General features: G+C 43.5%; 1 protein-coding gene across 2 annotated transcripts in view; it reads right to left on the bottom strand.

The window, feature by feature from the left end:
* Positions 1–20,362, bottom strand: part of HIVEP1 (HIVEP zinc finger 1) — a 271,867-nt gene that overhangs the window by 198,845 nt on the left and 52,660 nt on the right. The window contains exons 1-2 of one of the 2 annotated variants that reach the window (XM_073589978.1): positions 19,544–19,740; positions 19,153–19,298 (exon numbers count right to left, since the gene is read on the bottom strand). In XM_073589978.1, coding sequence (XP_073446079.1) covers positions 19,153–19,192 — 40 coding nt within the window. In that variant the 5' untranslated portion in view covers positions 19,193–19,298; positions 19,544–19,740. Of the gene's footprint in view, positions 1–19,152; positions 19,299–19,543; positions 19,741–20,362 lie in introns of those variants that run through there. The other variant, XM_073589977.1, reaches the window with a different exon arrangement.

Genomic DNA, 20,362 nt, shown 5'->3' on the forward strand with positions numbered 1-20,362 from the left:
GATTATCTGCGGTTTTCAATCCGCAGAAAGAATTGACATGTCATTTCTTTCTGCGGATTCCCCTGCGGTTTGCCATCTCCTCCATTGAGATGAAAAACCACAGGGCAAAACCGCAGAGCAATCCGCAGGTAAAACCGCAGGTATTTTGACCTGCGGTTTCACCTGCGGATTTTACAAAATCCACGCGGATGAATCCGCACCTGATCTGCAGCGTGTGCACACAGCCTTACACATCAGAACAAAGCCAGCCTGATAAAGAGATCCGCTTGGATCATACATTCATTTCTTAGGCTACTTTCAGACATCCGGTGTGTGTGGTCCGGCGGTGTGCGGCGATAAGCCGAGCCGCCGGATCCGGCCTGCAGCGGTGACACCGGATGTGTATGCGGCGTCTGATACGGCTCGGACACGATTTAAAGGAGCCGCAGGAGGAAGATACATCAAGACAAGAGAGACAGCCGCCGAGGGGTATGGGGGGGGGGTGGCGGCTAGAGAGAGAGAGACACATGTGGGGTTAACACTCACAGTGTCCGGGCGAGAGAGAGATCTCTCTCTCGCCCGGACACTGAGTGTTAACCCACAAGTGCCCAGCGAGAGAGATCTCTCACAAGTGTCCGGGTGAGAGAGAGAGAGATCGCTCTCTTGCCGGGCACTTGTGGGGTTAACACTCACAGTGTCCGGGCATGCGCTGTGTAAAAAGCCGTTCCGGCGCTGCAAAAAAACGTTGCAGGGAACGTTTTTTGCAGACGCCGGACAGGCATTTTTTGCCGTATCCGGCAAAAGCCGGACACGCCGCATGGCCATCAGGCGCAATGCGGTGATAATGCTAGTCTATGGGATAAAAGCCGGATCCGGTGGCAACCGGCGCCGGATCTGGCTTTCACATTTTTCGTCGCATCGCGCCTGATGCTAAAAAACTGATGTCTGAAAGTAGCCTTAGGCTGGTTTCACATTAGCGTTTTTTAGCGCAGTGCATAGTGCGCGTCCATACGCATGCGCCATATGCCCCTATGTTTAACATGGCGGGCACATGGTCTAGAGTTTGTACGCGTTCAATAAGAGTTTTCGTACGCATGCTTCTTTTGTAGTGTGCGCCTAGGCACGCCCGACGCAACCTGTTGCTCTGTGCACACGGTTCGTTTTTGCTACGTTTTTGCTGCGCACAGAAATGGGCCAAAAATGCTATGGAAACCTTATGGAAGCTAATTCATGACATTCCTGAAGTGTTGCGCACATGATCAGTACATTTCCGTTGAATATTTGCAGTGAGGTTTTTTCCGCAGCATGTCAATTCTTTGTGCGCTTCTGTAGCGTTTTTCACCCATTGACTTCAATGGAGTCAGTCAAATCCGCAGCAAAAACGCAGTTATAAAAATGTTTGCAGATTTGCTGAATTTTTGCGTTTTCACGTACTTTCTATGGTGTTTTCAACGCTGTCATCTGTGTGACGGCATGGGAAACACCTGGGCAGAGGTTCTTATCAGGAGTAACGCCACTGCCGGCACGACCGTCGGTCAGAGTGCTGCGGGGTCATGCTGTCAGATGTCAATGTGACCCCGCAGCTGTGACCCACAGCGGTGACCTGCGGTAAAAATTTTACCACAAGTCAGCAGGCGTGGGCTGATGAGACTACTGCTCCCTTTGGGCTACATCTGCTGTCACTGATAACACTGACAGCAGGTGCCACTGATGGAAGACCTTTCTCTCGTCAGACGGCTCCTGTGCTCAGAGTTATAAAAAAAAGTAAAATTACATACATATTGAAATAAAAATTTAAAAAAAAATCATTATACTCACCTAACACCAAATCCCCAATGCCCTCGTCTCCTAGAAAAAAAATCAAACATAATAAAAACTACCATATACTCGCCCATCCGCCGTAGTCCACGTACTCCTGAGTGTCCGCCAGAGATCTCACCTGTAGAACAATCACATCAGTAGCGTCATGGGACATTATGGATTATCTCCATGGCACCTTCCAAGGCTATTAACCCATTAATGACCGAAGGTTTTTTCGGTTTTGCATTTTTGTTTTTCGCTCCCCTTCTTCCAAGAACTTTTTTATTTTTCTGTCAATATGGCCATGTGAGGGCTTATTTTTTGCGAGACGAGTTGTACTTTTGAAAGACGTCATTGGTTTTAGCATATCACGTACTCGAAAATGGGAAAAAAATTCCAAGTGCTGTGAAATTGCAAAACAAGGTGCAATCTCGCACGTTTTTTGTTTGGCTTTTTTGCTAGAGTCACTAAATGCTAAAACTGACCTGCTATTATGATTCTACAGGTCATTATGAGTTCATAGACACCAAACATGTCTAGGTTCTTTTTTATCTAAGTGGTGAAAAAAAATTCCAAAGTTTGCTTAAAAAAATAATAAAATAAATTGCACCATTTTCCGATACCCGTAGCGTCTCCATTTTTCGAGATCTCGGGTTGAGTGGGGGCTTATTTTTTGCGTGCCGAGCTGACGTTTTAAGGGTACCATTTATGTGCAGATATGAACTTTTGATCGCCCGTTATTGCATTTTAATGCAATGTCGGGGGCGACCAAAAAGACGTAATTCTGGCGTTTTGATTTTTTTCCCGCTGCTCCGTTTAGCGATCAGGTTAATCCTTTTATTTTTATTGACAGATCGGGCGATTCTGAACCCGACGATACATATGTGTATGTGTGATTTTTTTTTTTGTTTTATTTTGAAGGGGCGAATGAGGGGTGATTTAAACTTTATTTTTTTTCATATTTTTTAAAACTTTAAAACTGAGCAGATTGCCTATATGTAGCAGAATTACAGCATTGCTAGGAGCGCAAACCACCGGGTGGCGCTCATAACAATCCAGCATCAACAACCATAGAGGTTGGTATACCAACGCATCGCTGACCTCCAATCACGTGACGGGGTCAGCGATGCGCGAATTTCCGGCCCGGCGGCCGGAAGCGCTTGTTAAATGCCGCTGTCAGCGTTTGACAGCTGCATTTAACTAGTTAATAGGCGTGGGTAGATCGCAATTCCACTTGTGCCTATTGTGGGGACATGGCGATAAGTGAGACAGTCGAAAGAGGAGCGCCAGCCAGGCATGATTAAGGAAAAGGTACAGCTGCAGCCGGGAACCTCAGAGGAAAAAAAAATTGCAGAGCTAAAAATGAACCCGGTCACACTACCACCTGAGGAAGACAGCTTCTGTCTGTCGAAACGCGTTGTGGATACCTAATAAAGAACTATAATTTTATACTTCTAACACCGTTCTAGTGTGTGCGCTCCTTTAGACCGGGTTCATTTTTAGCTCTGCTATTGTGGGGACATGTCAGCTGTTCAAAACAGCTGACATGTCCCGGCTTTGATGCGGGCTCACTGCCGGAGCCCTCATCAAAGCAGGGGATCTGACCTTGGATGTACTATTGCGTCCAAGGTCAGAAAGGGGTAAACCTTTTTTCTACTTTTTACTTGCTTCAATAATCTCCTTAAGAGATCTGAAGCTACAATCTTCTGGTCCCTTGTGCTACAGCTCTGCCATGTGTACCATAAATGTTCATCTGCTATGAACGCCGGGGCCAGTGTGCGGTGCAACAACAAGCACGGGTGACTTCTATAGACTGTCAGTTGTCATGCCAACCCATCAGCGCCCCGCAATCATGTGACGGGCGCCAATGCGCCCGGTTAATGACGCGCTTCCAGCACGAGCATGTTAAATGCTGCTGTCAGAGATTGCGGTTCCACCAGCGGCTGTTATGGGTACATTAAAGTTGATAAAATCAGCTGTCATGTGCTGGAAAAGATGCGGACTCAGCGCCAGAGCCCGCATCAAAGGGGGTTATACATCATATGTTGTGAAGGAGTTAATAGGTTGGGAAGCTCCATGGTTATTATTGGCCCCTTTCCAGACTAATAAGACCAGCTCACAGCTGTCTGTTTCCCTTAGCTGGTTAAGATTAGGGGAGACACCACACCATTTTTTTATTCCATTTATTACCTAAATACATGTACAATAAACTACACATGTGCGGCACTAATAATGTATCTCACGGCAATCTATTGTATTTATCTCTCTCATATCCACATAGATTAATGCTTTATTAGTTGGCTAACTAGCTTTAACCCCGTTCATGACCAGAGGTATTTTCGGTTTTGAGTTTTCATTTTTTGCTACTCTTCTTCTCAGAGCCATAAGTTTTTTAATTTTCCATCAATATGGCCGTGAGGGGGCTTGTTTTTTGTAGGACGAATTGTACTTTTGAACAACACCATTGCTTTTACCATGTCGTGTACTAGAAAATATGAAAAACATTCCAAAGTGCAGTGAAATTGCAAAAAAAAGTGCGATTTCAAACTTGTTTTTTGTTTGGCTTTTTCACTAGGTTCAGGAAATGGTAAAACTGACCTGCCATTATGATTCTCCAGATCATTACAAGTTCCTAGACACCAAACATGTCTAGGTTCCTTTTTATCTAAGTGGAGAAAAGAAAATCCAAACTCTTAAAAAAAAAATTAAAAATTGTGCCATTTTCCGACACCCATAGCATCTACATTTTTCGTGATTTGGGGCCGGATGAGGGCTTATTTTTTGTGTGCCAAGCGGACATTTTTAAATGATGCCATTTTGCTGCAGATACGATCTTTTGATCGCCCATTATTGCATTTAAATGCAATGTCGCGGCGACCAAAAAAACGTAATTCTGAACGCGGCAATACCAAATATGTGTATCTTTGACTTTTTTATTGTTTTATTTTGAATGGGGTTGAAAGGGGGTGATTTGAACTTATTTTTTTTAAAACTTTTTTTTTCTTACCTTTGGCATGCCTCAATAATCTCCATGGGAGACTAGAAGCTGCCACAATCCGATTGGCTCTGTTACGTAGAGTAAAATTACTCACCTGTTTGGCAGCTTACCAGCGATCATGTAGCGACACACCAGCGATCCTGACAAGTTCATATCGTTGTCGGGATCGCTGGTGAGTCGCTATGTGTGACTGGGTCCTAAAGGTACGGCTGGACTTATCCTTGAAAACACTACATGTGCATATTATTAGTTTGGGGGGTGAAATCCTGCTAACAGATTCTCTTTAAAACAAAGTATGCTTCTCTATAGAAGTTAAAGAAAAAATAAGTCTGAAAAACACATTTTAAGGCTATATTCACAAGTTGCAGTTTTGCTGTATTTTGTTCCTTTTTTATGCAAATTAAAAGCTGCTTTTTAGAGTACCAGCAAAAGCTGAGATTTTAGAAATCTCATGCACATTCATGTTTTTCCCCCCCGACTGAATTGGAAAACAGCTGCTATTTTGAAAACTGCAACATGTCCATTCTTTCAGCGTTTTTGCAGCATTTTATCACCCATAGAAAGCAATAAGTGCAAAAAAGCAGCAGAAACACAGCAAAAAACGTTGCCAATAGCTTTTGAAGGGTTTAGTGAAACCCATTTATTTGTGATTTTTTTTCCCAAGATTTTCAGAATAGTCACTTTTTTTCCAGGCGTAAAATACTTTCTACACTAAATAATTTGATCAAAGTGCCCTATTTTCTAAAAATGTTTTACGGTTTCACATATGCCTTGCATTGTTCATGCTTGCACAGTGGAAGTAAACAAAAAAAAATAAATAAAAAAATAAAAAAAAGAAGCAAAATACAGCAGCAAAAGCTGCAAAAAAGACAGCAAAGCCTGCTTTGTCTGCAGCTTTTTTTTTTTTTTTTGCTGCCAAGAGATCAGGATTTGGCTACAGGCGAAAAAGCAGCAACAAAGCAAAGTGTGAACATAGCCTAAGAATGAGGAAAAAAAAAAGCTTATTTGAAAGAGGAAAAAAAAACGTAACATGAATTTTTTTTTTTTTTACAAGCTAAAATAGCAGTAAGGAAACAGTGTGTGAATAAAGTCTTCCATTTACTCATTTAAGGGATACTAAAAGTAATACTTTTTCAACCCTACGATGCTGGAATATTCGTCTCAGAGGCCACACCTAAAAGGTAATTTCCAAAACGTCATGCATATTTAGACAAGACGCATCAGGGCTGTAGAGGCTTGCCAAAGAAAACAGACTGGCACTTGTGGAAGCAGCACACATTCACCATTACATAAGCTTCAGCATGTGCAAGTATGTTTCTCTGCACTTTCCTGTTATTTTTTCATACAACTAATTAAATGAGTTTTCCAACGTGAGTAAACCCCTGTCTCTCAGCTTCAATTTGTCTAAAACCCCAGAAAACTGTGCTTTACTCGGCCTTCCTGGGGGCTGGCTGCAAGTCTCCACTGCTGCTCCCTGTGCCTGTTATCTGTAGGACTGATATCATGTAAAAAACACTGCAAGGAATCCGCATCAATTCAGCAAGAAAACCGCAGAAAATTCCACAGGCTAATTTGCAACGTGTGCACATACCCTTAGACATCAGGGATGTACACATAATAAATAAGGGGCCGTAAAACATGGCGTCAACATTTTTACGTATTTTTTCAATGTCAGAAATTCTTTGATCATTATAATTAGGGAAGTTCTGGTTCTGGTACCCGACCCGAAATTTATTCCAAAGCTCGGTTTGGGCACCAGAACTGTACCCGAACCCCACTGAAAATAATGGGGACCCCAACTTTTGAGCTGGAAAAAGCTCTCTCTCTCTCTGCAACTGACTTCCCCCAGAACTTTGAACATTGCAACGGACTCCTGGGGGAGGTCAATGCTCGGCATTAAACACTGGACACTACCTGTTCGGTACGTGCGAACCACAAACTTTTACATTCGGGCTCGCTCATCTCTAATTATAATAAACCACTGGATCAGTGTGGTATCGCTGTAATTGCACTGACCTAGAGAATTGTGTTGCCAGGTAATGTTTACCACACAATGATCGCTACAAACACAAAACTACAAAAAAAAAAAAAAAAAAGGGTCAGAATTGAATCTCATTTTTTTCCCGCAATTTCACGTCACTGGGAATTTTTTTATGATTTTCCAGTCAATTGTATGATGAAATGAATGGCATGATGCTGCAACTCATCCTGTGAAAAACAAGCGATCATTAATCTATCTGAATGGGAAAAAAACAACTCTTGGAACAAGGGGAGGGAAAAGAGGCACAAACAAAACATTCCTGGGTGCTTAAAGGGTGACAGTTATGAATTGGTCATGCCGCGATGAGAACGTCATACCGGACCTACTAATCAGAGGAGGCGTCATTGATATCAGCAGGTAGGAAGTTCACAGGGATCTGGTCTAGTAGACACAGATTACTGATGTGACCACAGGACCATGGGCCTCTGGATCTCTTTGCTCAACTCTAGTGACGGTTGAAATGGTGGAACTTCCTGCTGTCACTCATTCAAAAGGGTCTCGGGCAACAAACTAGAAAAATGCAAATATGCCTGTAAAATAAAGATCAAAAAACAATTACCGGTATCCTATGTTAGCCACTGGTCTCAACTTGACATAATGACAAAATTACATATTACTATGTTGCACGAAGTATACAAATAAAAAGTATACAAATAAAAACACTACATAAAATATATGTATATATACACACACACACACACACACGTATATATACACGTCCGTTTTTCTCCGGTATCACTCATAAGTGCCAATAAGAACTTTCGGTCAGTGAAAAACACGTGCAGCAAATGGATGGCAGTGTTGCTGTCCGTATTTAAAGAAGTTGTCCACTACTTGGACAACTTCCCATACCCCACGCTTGGCCTGATTATAAAATTGATTTTCCCACCTTCCGTGGAGGCGTCATTTCCGTGATGTCGACACTTGAAATTCCCGAGTGCTGATGTTGTGACACATAACCCTGGCGCCCGATCAGCGCTGGGGTCACTGTCCCCACGTCCTGTCTAATTGAACATGAAGAGGAAGTCAGGTCAGCTGCAGCCCTGACTTCCTCTTCATGTTCGATTTGTCTGAAGGCAGGGACAGTTACCCTAATGCTGATTGGGTGCAGGGATCATGTCACATTAACCACACAAGAGCCCAGGGACCACAAGTGCTGACACTGCTGGAACGGCGTCAGCATAGGAGGCGAGTGTAGGTTTTTTTTTTTATTTTATCAGGGCCAAACATTTAGATCAAGAAGGGGTTGTCCAAGAAGTGGATAACCTCTCTAACATTGAAAATTAAATAATGAATTACAATGCTTCTCATACTGTATATTGGTGAAAATCAATGATGCCACTTTATGTGGTAATAACTAGAAGACTTCAACATATCCCAGTGATTTTATTGAGTGTTTAACACATTGAACTTTATGTTAGCGGTATTTTAGGTTTAGGTAAAAACGCTTTGTGTTTTATGAAAATATGTGAAAGTTTAGGAAAATGTAGAAAAATTAGCACTTTTCACATTTTTTTTTTTTTTCTCTTTTCCAACAGTTTATTGGGTTTTTAAATTTAAAGTGTAGGGAGGGACGGAGAAGGAAGGGCAGGGAGGGGGGGAAGGAACGAGGAAAGAGGGAAGGAAAGGGGAAGGAGAACTCAAAACAGAACATACATAACATAACATATAGTTAAAGGCTAGCAACATTTTAGCCTGAAAAGCAAGGCACATTTTGACTGTTTACATGTGCAGTTAATATCAGCAACATTTCCTTTGTTTTGCTAGGATGTTAGAAGGGTACAATGTAGCTCTTTTCAGGAAATTTACAAAACCTTTTTTATGGACTTATGCAGTTTTAAAGTTACTTTGAGGAACTTATATACTGGGAAGCCCTCAAAAATGATACTATGTTAAAAACTATACCCCTCAAATTAATAAACTGCGTTAAGGAAATCTGTTAACCCTTCAGTTGCTTTCCATTAATAAATAAATGTGGAATGAAGAAATTCACTTTTTCTTTCCACTAAAATATTTATTCAGCCCAAAATGTGTCATAAAACTTCTCCAGTGAGACATACCGTATATACTAAAGTATAAGAGGAGTATTTCAGCACATTTTTGTGCTGGAAATGCCCCCCTTGGCTTATACTAGAGTCATTGTTCAAGAAGATGGAGGGGGAGCCGCAGTGGCCGATCAGTGGGTCACAGGAGACAGGAGTCGGTGGCAGTGAATATTCATTTCTCTGTAACAGCGCACACAGTGTCACTCGCTGCTGCCAGCTTCCTGCAGTGGCCGGGCGATCGCGCGTGCCCGCTACTTAAGAAAAATGAATATTCACCTCTTTCCACTCCCATAGGCATGGAGTGGAGTAAAAATTCATTCCATTAAGTAGCAGGGACACGTGATCGCCCGGCCGCTGCTGGCACCGGAACAAGATGCTGCGAGGGAGTACAGGGACGGTAAGTAGAATAATTTTTTTTCATGCTTTTCTGATGGGGGCCATGCATACAAGGATAGGGATGAGGAAGCTGTGCATACCAGGATAGGGATGAGGGTGTAAGGTTTAGCCAGGGCGGTAGTCGTGGCTGAGGTAAACGGCCCGGGCGTGCCCTGGCCTCCCCTCACATACACATCACAATTCTCTGTCAGCATACCTGTAGCTCCATTCTTCTCACCTCCAAGGCTTTCCCTAGGTTGCTGTATTTTTTTTCCCATACATTTTAGTACAAAACGGAGTCACAGTCCAATTCCAACTTTAAACAAGAAGCTTTACTTGTACACGTTCTCAGTCCGTTCACTTCAGTTACAGCATTTACGTCAGGTAACACAGTTTACTTTCTTTTTCCCTATTTTCTCACTATCACCTTCCAGAAAGTTCGCTTCTTGTTCTGTCCCGGTCAAAATCACAGCATCCTCCCTTGTCCAGCTTCGCTATCTTGCCCCAGACAAAAGGGCATCTGCCCACATAGCAAGCTGCCACATGATGCCTTTATAAAGTCTGCCCTGCTGCAAACTCTGTTATTCTGATCTCCGCTGCTGTATACTGCGCTGTTATTCTCTGTGGCCCTCCGGCCTGGAAAGGCTGGGCTACCATCTTCACAACATTACGGGGCTAACTGCCCTGTCAGGGCTCCCCTAGCCCAACTGACTAAAATGCTGGATGCTCCCCAGCTTAACCACAGTTAGCCCCTCCTACATTTAACTATGTACATGCTGAGCATAACTCTACCCCCATCTAGAGGACTAAATAGGGTACTACACTTTCCCTACCATAAAGCAATACAACAATATACATTTGTAGAACCATACAGAAATATAATAATAATAATAATAATCTTTATTTATATAGCGCCAACATATTCCACAGCGCTTTACAGTTGAACAGTTTCAAACACAACAGTCATAAGTAACAACGTTAACAATACAATAATTAAAGCGAAATAAGACGACCCTGCTCGTGGAGCTTACAATCTACAATGAGGTGGGGGGGATACAAAGCACAGGTTTGTATTTACAATGATGTATTTACAATGACGGTCCAGCCATCTTCAGGGGGTGGGGGTTAGATGGAGATAGTGAATGGGCTACACACACACAAACATGACTTTGATTACTGAACGTGATAGGCCGCTCTGAACAAATGTGTTTTGAGCGAGCGCCTAAAACTATGCAAATTGTGGATGGTCCTAATATTTTGGGGTAGAGCATTCCAGAGGATTGGCCCAGCACGGGAGAAGTCTTGGAGTCGGGAGTGGGAGGTACGGATTAGGGCAGAGGTTAGTCGAAAGTCATTTGCAGAGCGCAGCGGTCGGTTAGGCCGATAGACAGAAATGAGGGAGGAGATGTAAGGGGGTGCCGCACTGTGGAGAGCTTTGTGGGTGAGAACAAGTACTTTGAATTGTACCCTGTAATGAATTGGCAGCCAGTGTAACGACTGGCGAAGAGCGGACGCGTCTGAGAAACGATTAGCCAGATGGACAACCCTGGCTGCTGCATTAAGGATAGACTGGAGAGGGGAGAGTCGAGTGAGAGGGAGGCCAATTAATAGAGCATTACAGTAGTCTAGGCGGGAGTGGATCAGGGCGACAGTGAGAGTTTTTGTTGTTTCCATGGTGAGAAAAGGGCGGATTCTAGAGATGTTCTTTAGGTGTAAGCGGCATGAGCGGGCAAGAGATTGTATATGGGAGGTGAAGGAGAGATCGGAGTCGAACATAACACCCAGACAGCGCACCTGCTGTCGGGGTGTTATTATGGTGCCACCCACAGAGAGGGAAATGTCAGATTTAGGGAGGTTAGTAGATGGTGGGAGCAGAAGAAGTTCAGTTTTGGAGAGGTTGAGTTTCAGATAGAGAGCAGACATGATGTTGGAGACTGCAGACAGACAGTCAGTGGCGTTCTGTAGTACAGCGGAGGTAAGGTCAGGGGATGATGTGTACAGTTGTGTGTCATCAGCATAAAGATGGTACTGAAAGCCAAATCTGCTGATGGTCTGTCCAATTGGGGCTGTATAGAGAGAGAAGAGAAGGGGGCCATGGACTGAGCCCTGAGGTACCCCAACAGTGAGAGGAAGAGGAGATGAAGTGGAGCCAGAAAACAGAACACTGAAGGAGCGGTCGGAAAGATAGGAGGAGAACCAGGAAAGAGCAGTGTCCTTAATGCCTAGTGACTGGAGCCTAGAGAGTAGGAGAGGATGGTCAACAGTGTCGAAAGCTGCAGAAAGGTCGAGAAGAATGAGCAGAGAATGGTCACCATTACGTTTTGCTGTCAGAAGGTCATTGGTCACTTTGATGAGTGCAGTTTCTGTCGAATGTATGGGGCGGAAACCGGACTGTGAAGGGTCTAGGAGGGAGTGAGTGGAGAGGTAACGGGTAAGGCGTGAGTATATCAGGCGCTCCAAGAGTTTAGAGATGAAGGGGAGATTGGAGACTGGTCTGTAGTTGTTTGTGCAGGATGGGTCAAGGGTGGGTTTCTTTAGTAATGGAGTAATGATAGAGTGTTTGAAGGAGGAGGGGAAAATGCCAGAGGAGAGGGAGAGATTAAAGATTGTAGTTAGGTGAGTTGTGACGACTGGGGAGAGAGACTGGAGGAGATGTGAGGGAATGGGGTCGGTTGTGCATGTAGTTGGACGAGAAGAGGAGAGGAGCCTGGAGACTTCTTCTTCTGTGATGGGAGCAAATGTGGAGAGTGAGCCAGGGGAAATGCAGGGAGGGATGGGAGTCACTGAACTTGGTGATTGGGAGCGGATTTCCTGACGGATATTGTCTATTTTCTCTATAAAGTGGGAGGCCAGGTCATCAGCGCAAATGTCTGTGATAGGGGCTTGTGCTTTTGGCCTGAGGAGGGAGTGAAAGGTGTCAAAAAGTTTCTTGGGGTTGTTGGATAGTGAGGAGATCAGGGTGGTGAAGTAGGTCTGTTTGGCGAGGTGAAGGGCAGAGTTATATGTCCTTAACATAAATTTGAAGTGTATGAAGTCTTCTGGTGTGTGTGTTTTCCTCCATAAGCGTTCAGCACACCTAGAGCATCGCTGGAGAAATCGGGTTTGCGATGTGAGCCAGGGCTGTTTCACTCTGTGTTTGGAGGTTCTGAGGGTGAGGGGAGCTACTTGGTCAAGGGTGCTTCTAAGAGTGTCATTGAAGTGATGTACAGCCAGATCAGGACAGGACAAAGAAGAGATTGGGGACAATGATGAGTGTAGGGAGTCTGAAAGTGTATGAGGGTTAATGGCTTGTAGATTTCTGACTGAATGGTAGGTAGGAGGGTGCTGGGGTGAGCGAGGATTTGTGAGTGTAAAGGAGAGAATGTTGTGGTCAGAGAGGGGAAGCGGTGAGTTATCTAGGTAGGAGATTGAGCAGAGCCGGGCGAAAACCAGGTCCAGGGTGTTACCGTCTTTGTGTGTTTCAGAGGTTGAGAGCTGAGAGAAGCCTAGAGAAGTGGTTAGTGATAGAAGCTGGGATGCAGATGTGGAAGTGGGGCTGTTAATGGGGATGTTGAAGTCTCCCAGGATAAGGGTTGGTAGTTCTGAGGACATGAAGTGCGGCAGCCAGGCAGAGAAATGGTCCAGGAAGTGGGTGGGTGAGCCTGGGGGCCGGTATATGACCGCTACTCTGAGGGAGAGGGGACGAAAGAGCCTGATGGTGTGGACTTCAAAAGAAGGGAATGAGAGTGATGGAACTGAGGGGATGACCTGGAAAGTGCATTGTGGGGACAGGAGTATGCCGACTCCACCACCAGGTCTATTTGTCGGTCTCGGGGAATGGGAGAATTGTAAGCCACCATGGGAAATGGCAGCAGGAGAGACAGTGTCAGAATCCTGAATCCAGGTTTCCGTGAGGGCCAACAAATTCAGAGAGTTTTTCAGAAAGTAATTGTGTAGGAAAGGAAGCTTGTTGCATACAGACCGTGGATTCCAAAGGGCACAATTGAAAGAAGGAGATGAAGGAGTGCAAGTGATATTAGTAAGATTATTAAGGTTTCGATGTGAGGTAGGGTAGGGGTTGAGGTTGGGGGATGGTGGACCGGGGTTGGGGGAGATGTCCCCTGAAATCAGTAGGAGCAGGAAGATAAAGAGCAAGTAGTTTTTGGAATTGTATGAAGATTTTATGTGCAGTGTGTTTGGGCAAGATGGGCTGAGGCTTTTTAAGAAGGTGAGAAGTGCATGGGAGCTGTACATGGGAGAAGCAAAGAGAGAGGAGCTGATGTATATGAGTCGTGATGGAGGGGGGATTGGTCGGTGAAAGTGGATTGCAAGAGAACATAGGAGGATAGGAATAAAGCACATGGATAAAAGGGACAGCAGAGTGTGGGTTACCTGACTCCAGCCTTGACTAACTGCCATGTAATAACTGCTGTATCCCGACGCTTATCTTCGTGACGCTTTGCTTCTGTGATGCGTGCACCCCCACATGCGTGCACCCCTATGGATGGTTCTAAATTTATAGTCCAGACTGCAGGGTCTGAAGAGATGGATTGTGGGAACTGGTTGAGGATAATTTGGCAGCTGGGGTCAGCACACCAGGGTTTTTTTTTTTTGTTTTTTTTTTTTGGGATGATCAAAGACATTCAGCCTGGCAACATCTATTTTAACACCTCCACCAGATAAGATCTACACTGATCCCAGTCATGGAAATGCAACAGTGAGTTTTAAGTACAATGCACCAAATGATTTATAACAAAGAAATATATGCACTTCTCCTACTATATACACAGGACAGTCTTGTTAAACCCTTACAAGGGTGCAATGCATACAAGGATAGGGATGAGGGAGCCATGCATACCAGTATAGGGATGAGATGGCCATGCATACAAGGATAAGGATGAGGAACCATGCAGACAAGGATAAGGATAAGGGTGAGGAACCATGCAGACAAGGATAAGGCTGAGGAACCATGCAGATAAGGATGAGGAACCATGCAGACAAGAATAAGGATAAGGAACCATGCATCTCAGGATGAGGATGAGGGGACAATGCATAACCGGCTTACACTTGAGTCAATAAGTTTTCCCAGTTTTTTTGTAGTAAAATTAGTCGCCTCGGCTTATATTCAATTATGTATGGTAATCCCATAAATGGTAAAGACTGTTCGGATACAAAGCAGAGCTCGGAATTTAATTTTTTTGGACTGTAAATTTGAATGTAATAGATTGCAGAACATCTGAGGTACGGAAACAAAAGGAACACCCCACAACTTTGTGTGTGATCCTGTCTTTGAACTTTGGGTAGCGTGGACTGTGAACCACCATATTCCTCATTCATTGCAACTTATCTCCTTGGTGGTCCTGCTGGAGCCTTTACATGCTTCTGTAGGAGTTGACTGTCACAACCCTATCAGATGAGTGTACCTATAATATTTTACACCACTTGGTCAGATAAGATCCTATTTGCGCTTTTTTTTTATCTCTCCAGTTTTAGCATTTGATTTAATGACCTAAAGCTAACATACACATTAATCCTAACCTCACATTCCAGACTCCAAGACTTCTCACGTGCTGCACCAATTCTCTGGAATGCACTACCCAGGACAATTTGATCCATTCCAAAGACCAACAGTTTTAAGTGTGGCCTAAAAACGCATTTCTTTAGACTGGCCTATCCCCTCACCTCACTTATGTAACTATTCCCGTTTTATGCTTACAAAATTTTCTTCCAAATCAGGACCCTCGCAGCATTCATTTACACACTCTCCATGCACTTAATGGCATTCTGTATCTGTACAGATACTGGCTGGTGATTGGTTCATGCAGCATTATGTGAATACCCTACATATTATACTGATGGTCGGACCATACAATACAAGCACTTTTTACCATTCACCTTTTGTGTCACTCCCATTTCTTCAGACTGCAAGCTTGTGAGCAAGCAGGGCCCCAAGTCCTCTTGGTATCTGATGAAATATATATTACTCTGCAATGTCTTCATTGTCTAAACAAGTATCCTCTGAAATGTAAAGTGTTGCGGAATATGTTGGCGCTATAGAACTAAAAATCATTATCAGAGTTAATTTGTTGTTGGCTCCTGGGCATGCATGAATTGGCCACATTATGTGCTAAGCGGATCATTTTTTCCTAGTATCCAGAAGCAGTATTGCTATTCATATTGACATGCTTTAGCACTACAGAGTGCAACTTTTTTTGTTTATTGTATATGGAGATGGCTGCACCCAGTATGCACCTGTTCATACTAGCTTGGAAGTGCCAGTCAGTCATGTGTCATAGTCATTAATCCCATCATGTGATACATTACACTAAGCCCTGTATCTAATCCCAGCGTGTTACACTCCATGTATCTAAACATGAAATGGGATTCAGAAGTACGCACTGACAGGGCTACAGACTATAATGGTGCCGCCAAAGCAATTGTGAACTCGGACATGCATCATATTCAGGTGTATACTGAAGGCGGACACCCAGATGCAGTCTATTATGTCTGGGTGTCCACCTCCAGTAGGCATACATGCCTGAAAATGATGCACGTCAGATCGCACATTGACTGTCAGCTTCATTATAGGCTGTGGACCCATTAGTGCATACATCAGAATCCCATGTATTGTTTTGTTTTTTTGGGGGGGGGTTTCTGACATAGTTGGCCCGTTGGGGCTTAACGGGTGTCTAAACACAATGTAAAAGTGCTCCCTAAGAATCCACAGTTATGAGCACTCTTATAGTGACTGCAATGCCCTGCTCATGGGGTAACCAATATAGTGAATGAGAATAACTAGACTACATTTCTAATTGAAGGTATTTGCTAAAATTATTATTATACCGACTACATATTGGGTTAGAAACTTATGAATACACATTTAATGCCCGGTGTCCATGATAAAATGCTGATATATTAGAATGCAGAACGTTTCAGTATAAACTACGCCAATCATACCACTACTCCCATTTCTTGCTAGGCATCTGGCCTTACACATGAGATCTACTTATACTGTGATTCCGCACAAGTTGGATGGATTCCATTGGGCCATTTAATATATGCTATTGATCTCCGATCCACCCATGGTCTAGTAGATGATGATTTTGAGCTGTACAGCCCTTATTACTAGGTCTTACTTAATATGGGGGACTTTGATTGTTTTATATTTATAGGCCCCCCACAATCGCTGTTCTCTGGCTCTAGTAGCAGGGACATTTCCCATTTCCAGTTACATGCTCATTGTTTCTAACCCACGAATAGAGGAAATACATATTGACTAGCGCTGCAGCCAATCAAACGTGAGGAGGGAGTTTATGCTGACCAATGTTAACCTCTGGAGTATGAGGTGGCAGCTAGCATTCCAGTCTTAACCAATCAGGGAGACTTTTCCTGAGCATGCCCAGTAGGTTTGTTTACAAATGCGATCCACATGTTGCCATCCGCTCAGATTTATTCTTTTTCTGTATTGTTTACTTGGAGTTTACGGAATCACTCTTGGCCTTGAACATAGATTGGATACAGAAGAGTCTGGTAAGGCCTCATTCAGACGTCAGTGATATTCTCGTATGAGAAAAGTAGTCAGAGTTTCATCAGTGATATTTGTTAATCATTTTCATCAGTGCATTCTGGAATGTTGATTTTGTGAAAATTCACAGACATGTGAACGGCCCCATTCACTATTATAGGTATGAGTGTTATCCGTGAAATGAATAGAACTCGTGTGCAAAAAGCGGATGTGTGAGTGATGAGCTCCAAGAGGAAGACTGATTAGTATTGCGTTGCAGTTGTGAAGACACTTTTTGCTGTTTCAATGATAACAAAAGAGCAGATTATGTAGATGTTTTTGGAAGCACGTAGGTGACATGAGAGAGTGAAGTGAAAATCTGAGTCAAGTACAACACCATGTCAGCCATCATGGTGCTTAGGAGTTTTGGTAGTACCACTCACGGAAATGAAAATTTTCTCCTTTTGTACTCAAGCATAACAGTTAGTTTGTAACACGATGCCGCTGAATACTAATTAGACAAACAAGTTTGTACAATTTTGTAAGTTGTTTTATGACCATGTGACTTTTGGAGCGTCAACTACTTTTTTACCTGGAGAAATAACCAAGATGTGTAGTAAAAAATATTTTAAAAAATGTCATTTTGCTGGTTGTCATTTCCACAGCACGTTTTATTCGGTTACGGATTTGCTACAGATTTTACTCTTTGAACTGCAATAAGAAAAATATGCGGTAAATGTACATTTTTGCCTCGTATCATTGCATACATCTGTGGGAAGAAAAGAAGCAGCATTGCAAGTTATTCCTACAGGAGCCAGTTTGGTTTTGTGTTAACCAGACAAAAACTTTCATGGACATTTAAATACAAAACAAACGCACTGAAAAGTTAGACAATATTCCTAGAAATTCGCTGGTAGTGTCAAAGCATGAATTGACATGCCGAGACTAAAAAGCACAACTCCATTCCACAAAAAATTAAATCCACTTCGCGTGGGATCAGTAGAGACTCACCTCCTTAGAAAGCTGAACTTACCCAAGACGCCTCAAGCCATAAACATTAGGGATGTCTTCTCTAATGTTTATTGATGTCATGCCTATACAGCACATAACTGCTGCAGCCAATCACTGCACAACAGCGGCCCTGTAATGGTGTGGTCACCACTGCAGATGATCAACAGAGCAGAGCAGAAAGGCTTCGCTTTACTCAAATTGAGTAAAAGCTCAATTTGTCATCTAATGGGTCTCGGAGCCTAAGAAGTAACAAAAGTTACAAAAAAAAAAGAGGACAACCTTCTTAAGCAGCAACTAATTATTTTTTTTTAAATGAACACTGCTTGCGATTTAGCTTGTAAGTGTTTTATAACTATTGGATTTACTGAAGTCACTTTCAAGAACATGCTCAAGGTCACAGCATTACCAAAAACCAAAATAGGTATCTTTATGTGATATAGTGCATCTCTGTACAATTTTAATCCAATTGGTATGCACTAGGCCTCTGCAATGTACAGTGCCACGGTGGTAAGGGCCATCAAGAATGAACCACGTGTTAGATGCCCGCTGTATAGCTGCCACAAAAAGCTAGCACCGTATAGTAAAACAACAATACGTGAAACATTACAGCTTCACACAGCAGCACAAAAATGGTCTTACACTGTTTATAAGCATCTTAATCATTATTGTACATTAAACAATAATTACAAGGCAAATTAAAAGTTGGCAGATTTATCTATGTAATTAGAGAAAAAAAAAATATACAATGTCCCTGCTGTGTTTGCACTCAGAAAATATGCTTGGAAAGGCCAATTTTTGTAAAGTTCTAGGCAGTCTCATATCGCTGTAATCTGTAAATGAGGAATATAAACAGCACATCATAATGTTGGCAAACTTGACATGGAGAGATTCCAATGGTTCCTTTTGACAATGCAGGAATAACAGTACAAGCCCTACGAAATGAAGGTGGTTAAAATGAAGTTATCCCACTGCAAGCTTGACATCAACTGAGTGACCCTTGCTTCTGAACTTGACCCTAGTTCCAATCTGGTGGATAAGGCCTATAAACACAGGTTATGCTGTAGGCCCTGATGAAGGTGTCTCTATAGAAGTCTTGAGGCTGATGTCACAAACTTATAATTTGATGTGAGAGAGAGCATTCGAGAAACACTGACATGTAACTCAAGAAGGACAAAGGATGCGCCATGCTATATCTGGGGGTCATGGAACACTTTACTGCCTTTAGAGAAGCAGCTGGAGAAGCGTGACATAAAATCACCAGCTCTTCTTATGACTCTATCCAGGACAAGACTGCAGCTAGGAAACAATGACATGCTGCAGAGCATCTCCATCCCTCGCACTGCCACCTTTACTAGGTAAACAGCTGGATGCATCCCTCCAAAACAAGCATACAATCAAAACAGAGAAACCATTTGCTAACCTCTTAGGTTTCTGGGGTGGATCTGTTTTGTCCGAGGCATGATCCTCCTCCTCCTGAAGCCTGTTTTTTCCTTCTCAAAAATGGAGAGCGGTGCCAGCGGAGAGGAGCCTCCATATACCCGCCAAGTGTACCAGTTAATCCAGCAGCTGAGCAAGGGAAGGAGAAAAACAACATGAGGGAAGACAAGACTAAAGGGGAGCCAGGATGCACTGGTCTGGGACTTCACTCCCCTCCCGCACCCCATGAAACGTACAGCACTGCATTTGATTAGCAAAAATCATAACGAGCAAAGACAGAATGGAAACTAATAGTGCGGTTTAGGGAAAATAAAAAGGGAAGAGGGCTCTAATGAACACTCCAGCAGCCTTACACACGTATACAGTACACACACCTCCTTCAGGGCAATGCAAAACAAAACAGCATCATCCTGCACATGAAGATCTCGCTGGCTGCTCGCCTCTGGATCATTCATGGTTTTATGAATCACATGCGATGTGCACAGCCCACTAATGTGCCTGCTTTACAAATCGGGATGCCTTGTCGTCCTATTGCAACACTGCAAGCAAGTATACTGGGGAGGGAAAGAGGGAGGGAGAGAGAAAGCAGGAGAGGAGGAGGGAAGGAAGGGGGAGGTAGGGAGACAAGGGGTGACAGAGGAGAGAGGGAGAGAGAAAAGGATAACATTTGCTAGCCTGTGAATGAAAGCTCACATGCACCTCCACACAGAAGAGGGACCTTACCAGGCTCTCCGCACCAGCGCTAGAGGGGGAGGGAGCCAATTAGATCATTAGCACACTGAAATGTGATCTGCACACTGCTTAGCCATATTATTTATTATTTTTGCCAATTATATTAATTCCCAGGGATTAAATGCATGCAGAAAAATGCTGTGTGGTGTCCAACAACGATGGACTCAGCTTTGTGCCTGGGAAAATGCCTTGGCACTGACAACCTGCAAGGGTGGCGGACAATAGACAGCGGGATGCGCTCTCCTTTGCACAAAGTGATGGTTTTTCCACTTCACCCATCAGATTGCGGCAGCTATTTTCAGGCCAGCATTACAAAAGCGGAAATGTCGCGCACGGGTTAATTCTCATCCCTCTACTTGAGGATGGATTTAAGGGTTAGTGCTGAGAAAAGGCAGGGTGCCATGAGCACAGTCTGGAAGCCTGAAGGAGGGTGGGCTTTTACCAGTGCTGGGAACATTAAT

This window comes from Dendrobates tinctorius, unplaced genomic scaffold, assembly GCF_039654945.1.
Source record: "Dendrobates tinctorius isolate UK_male_01 unplaced genomic scaffold, ASM3965494v1 ptg000115l, whole genome shotgun sequence".
In the NCBI taxonomy this organism is placed as follows: Eukaryota; Metazoa; Chordata; class Amphibia; order Anura; family Dendrobatidae; genus Dendrobates; species Dendrobates tinctorius.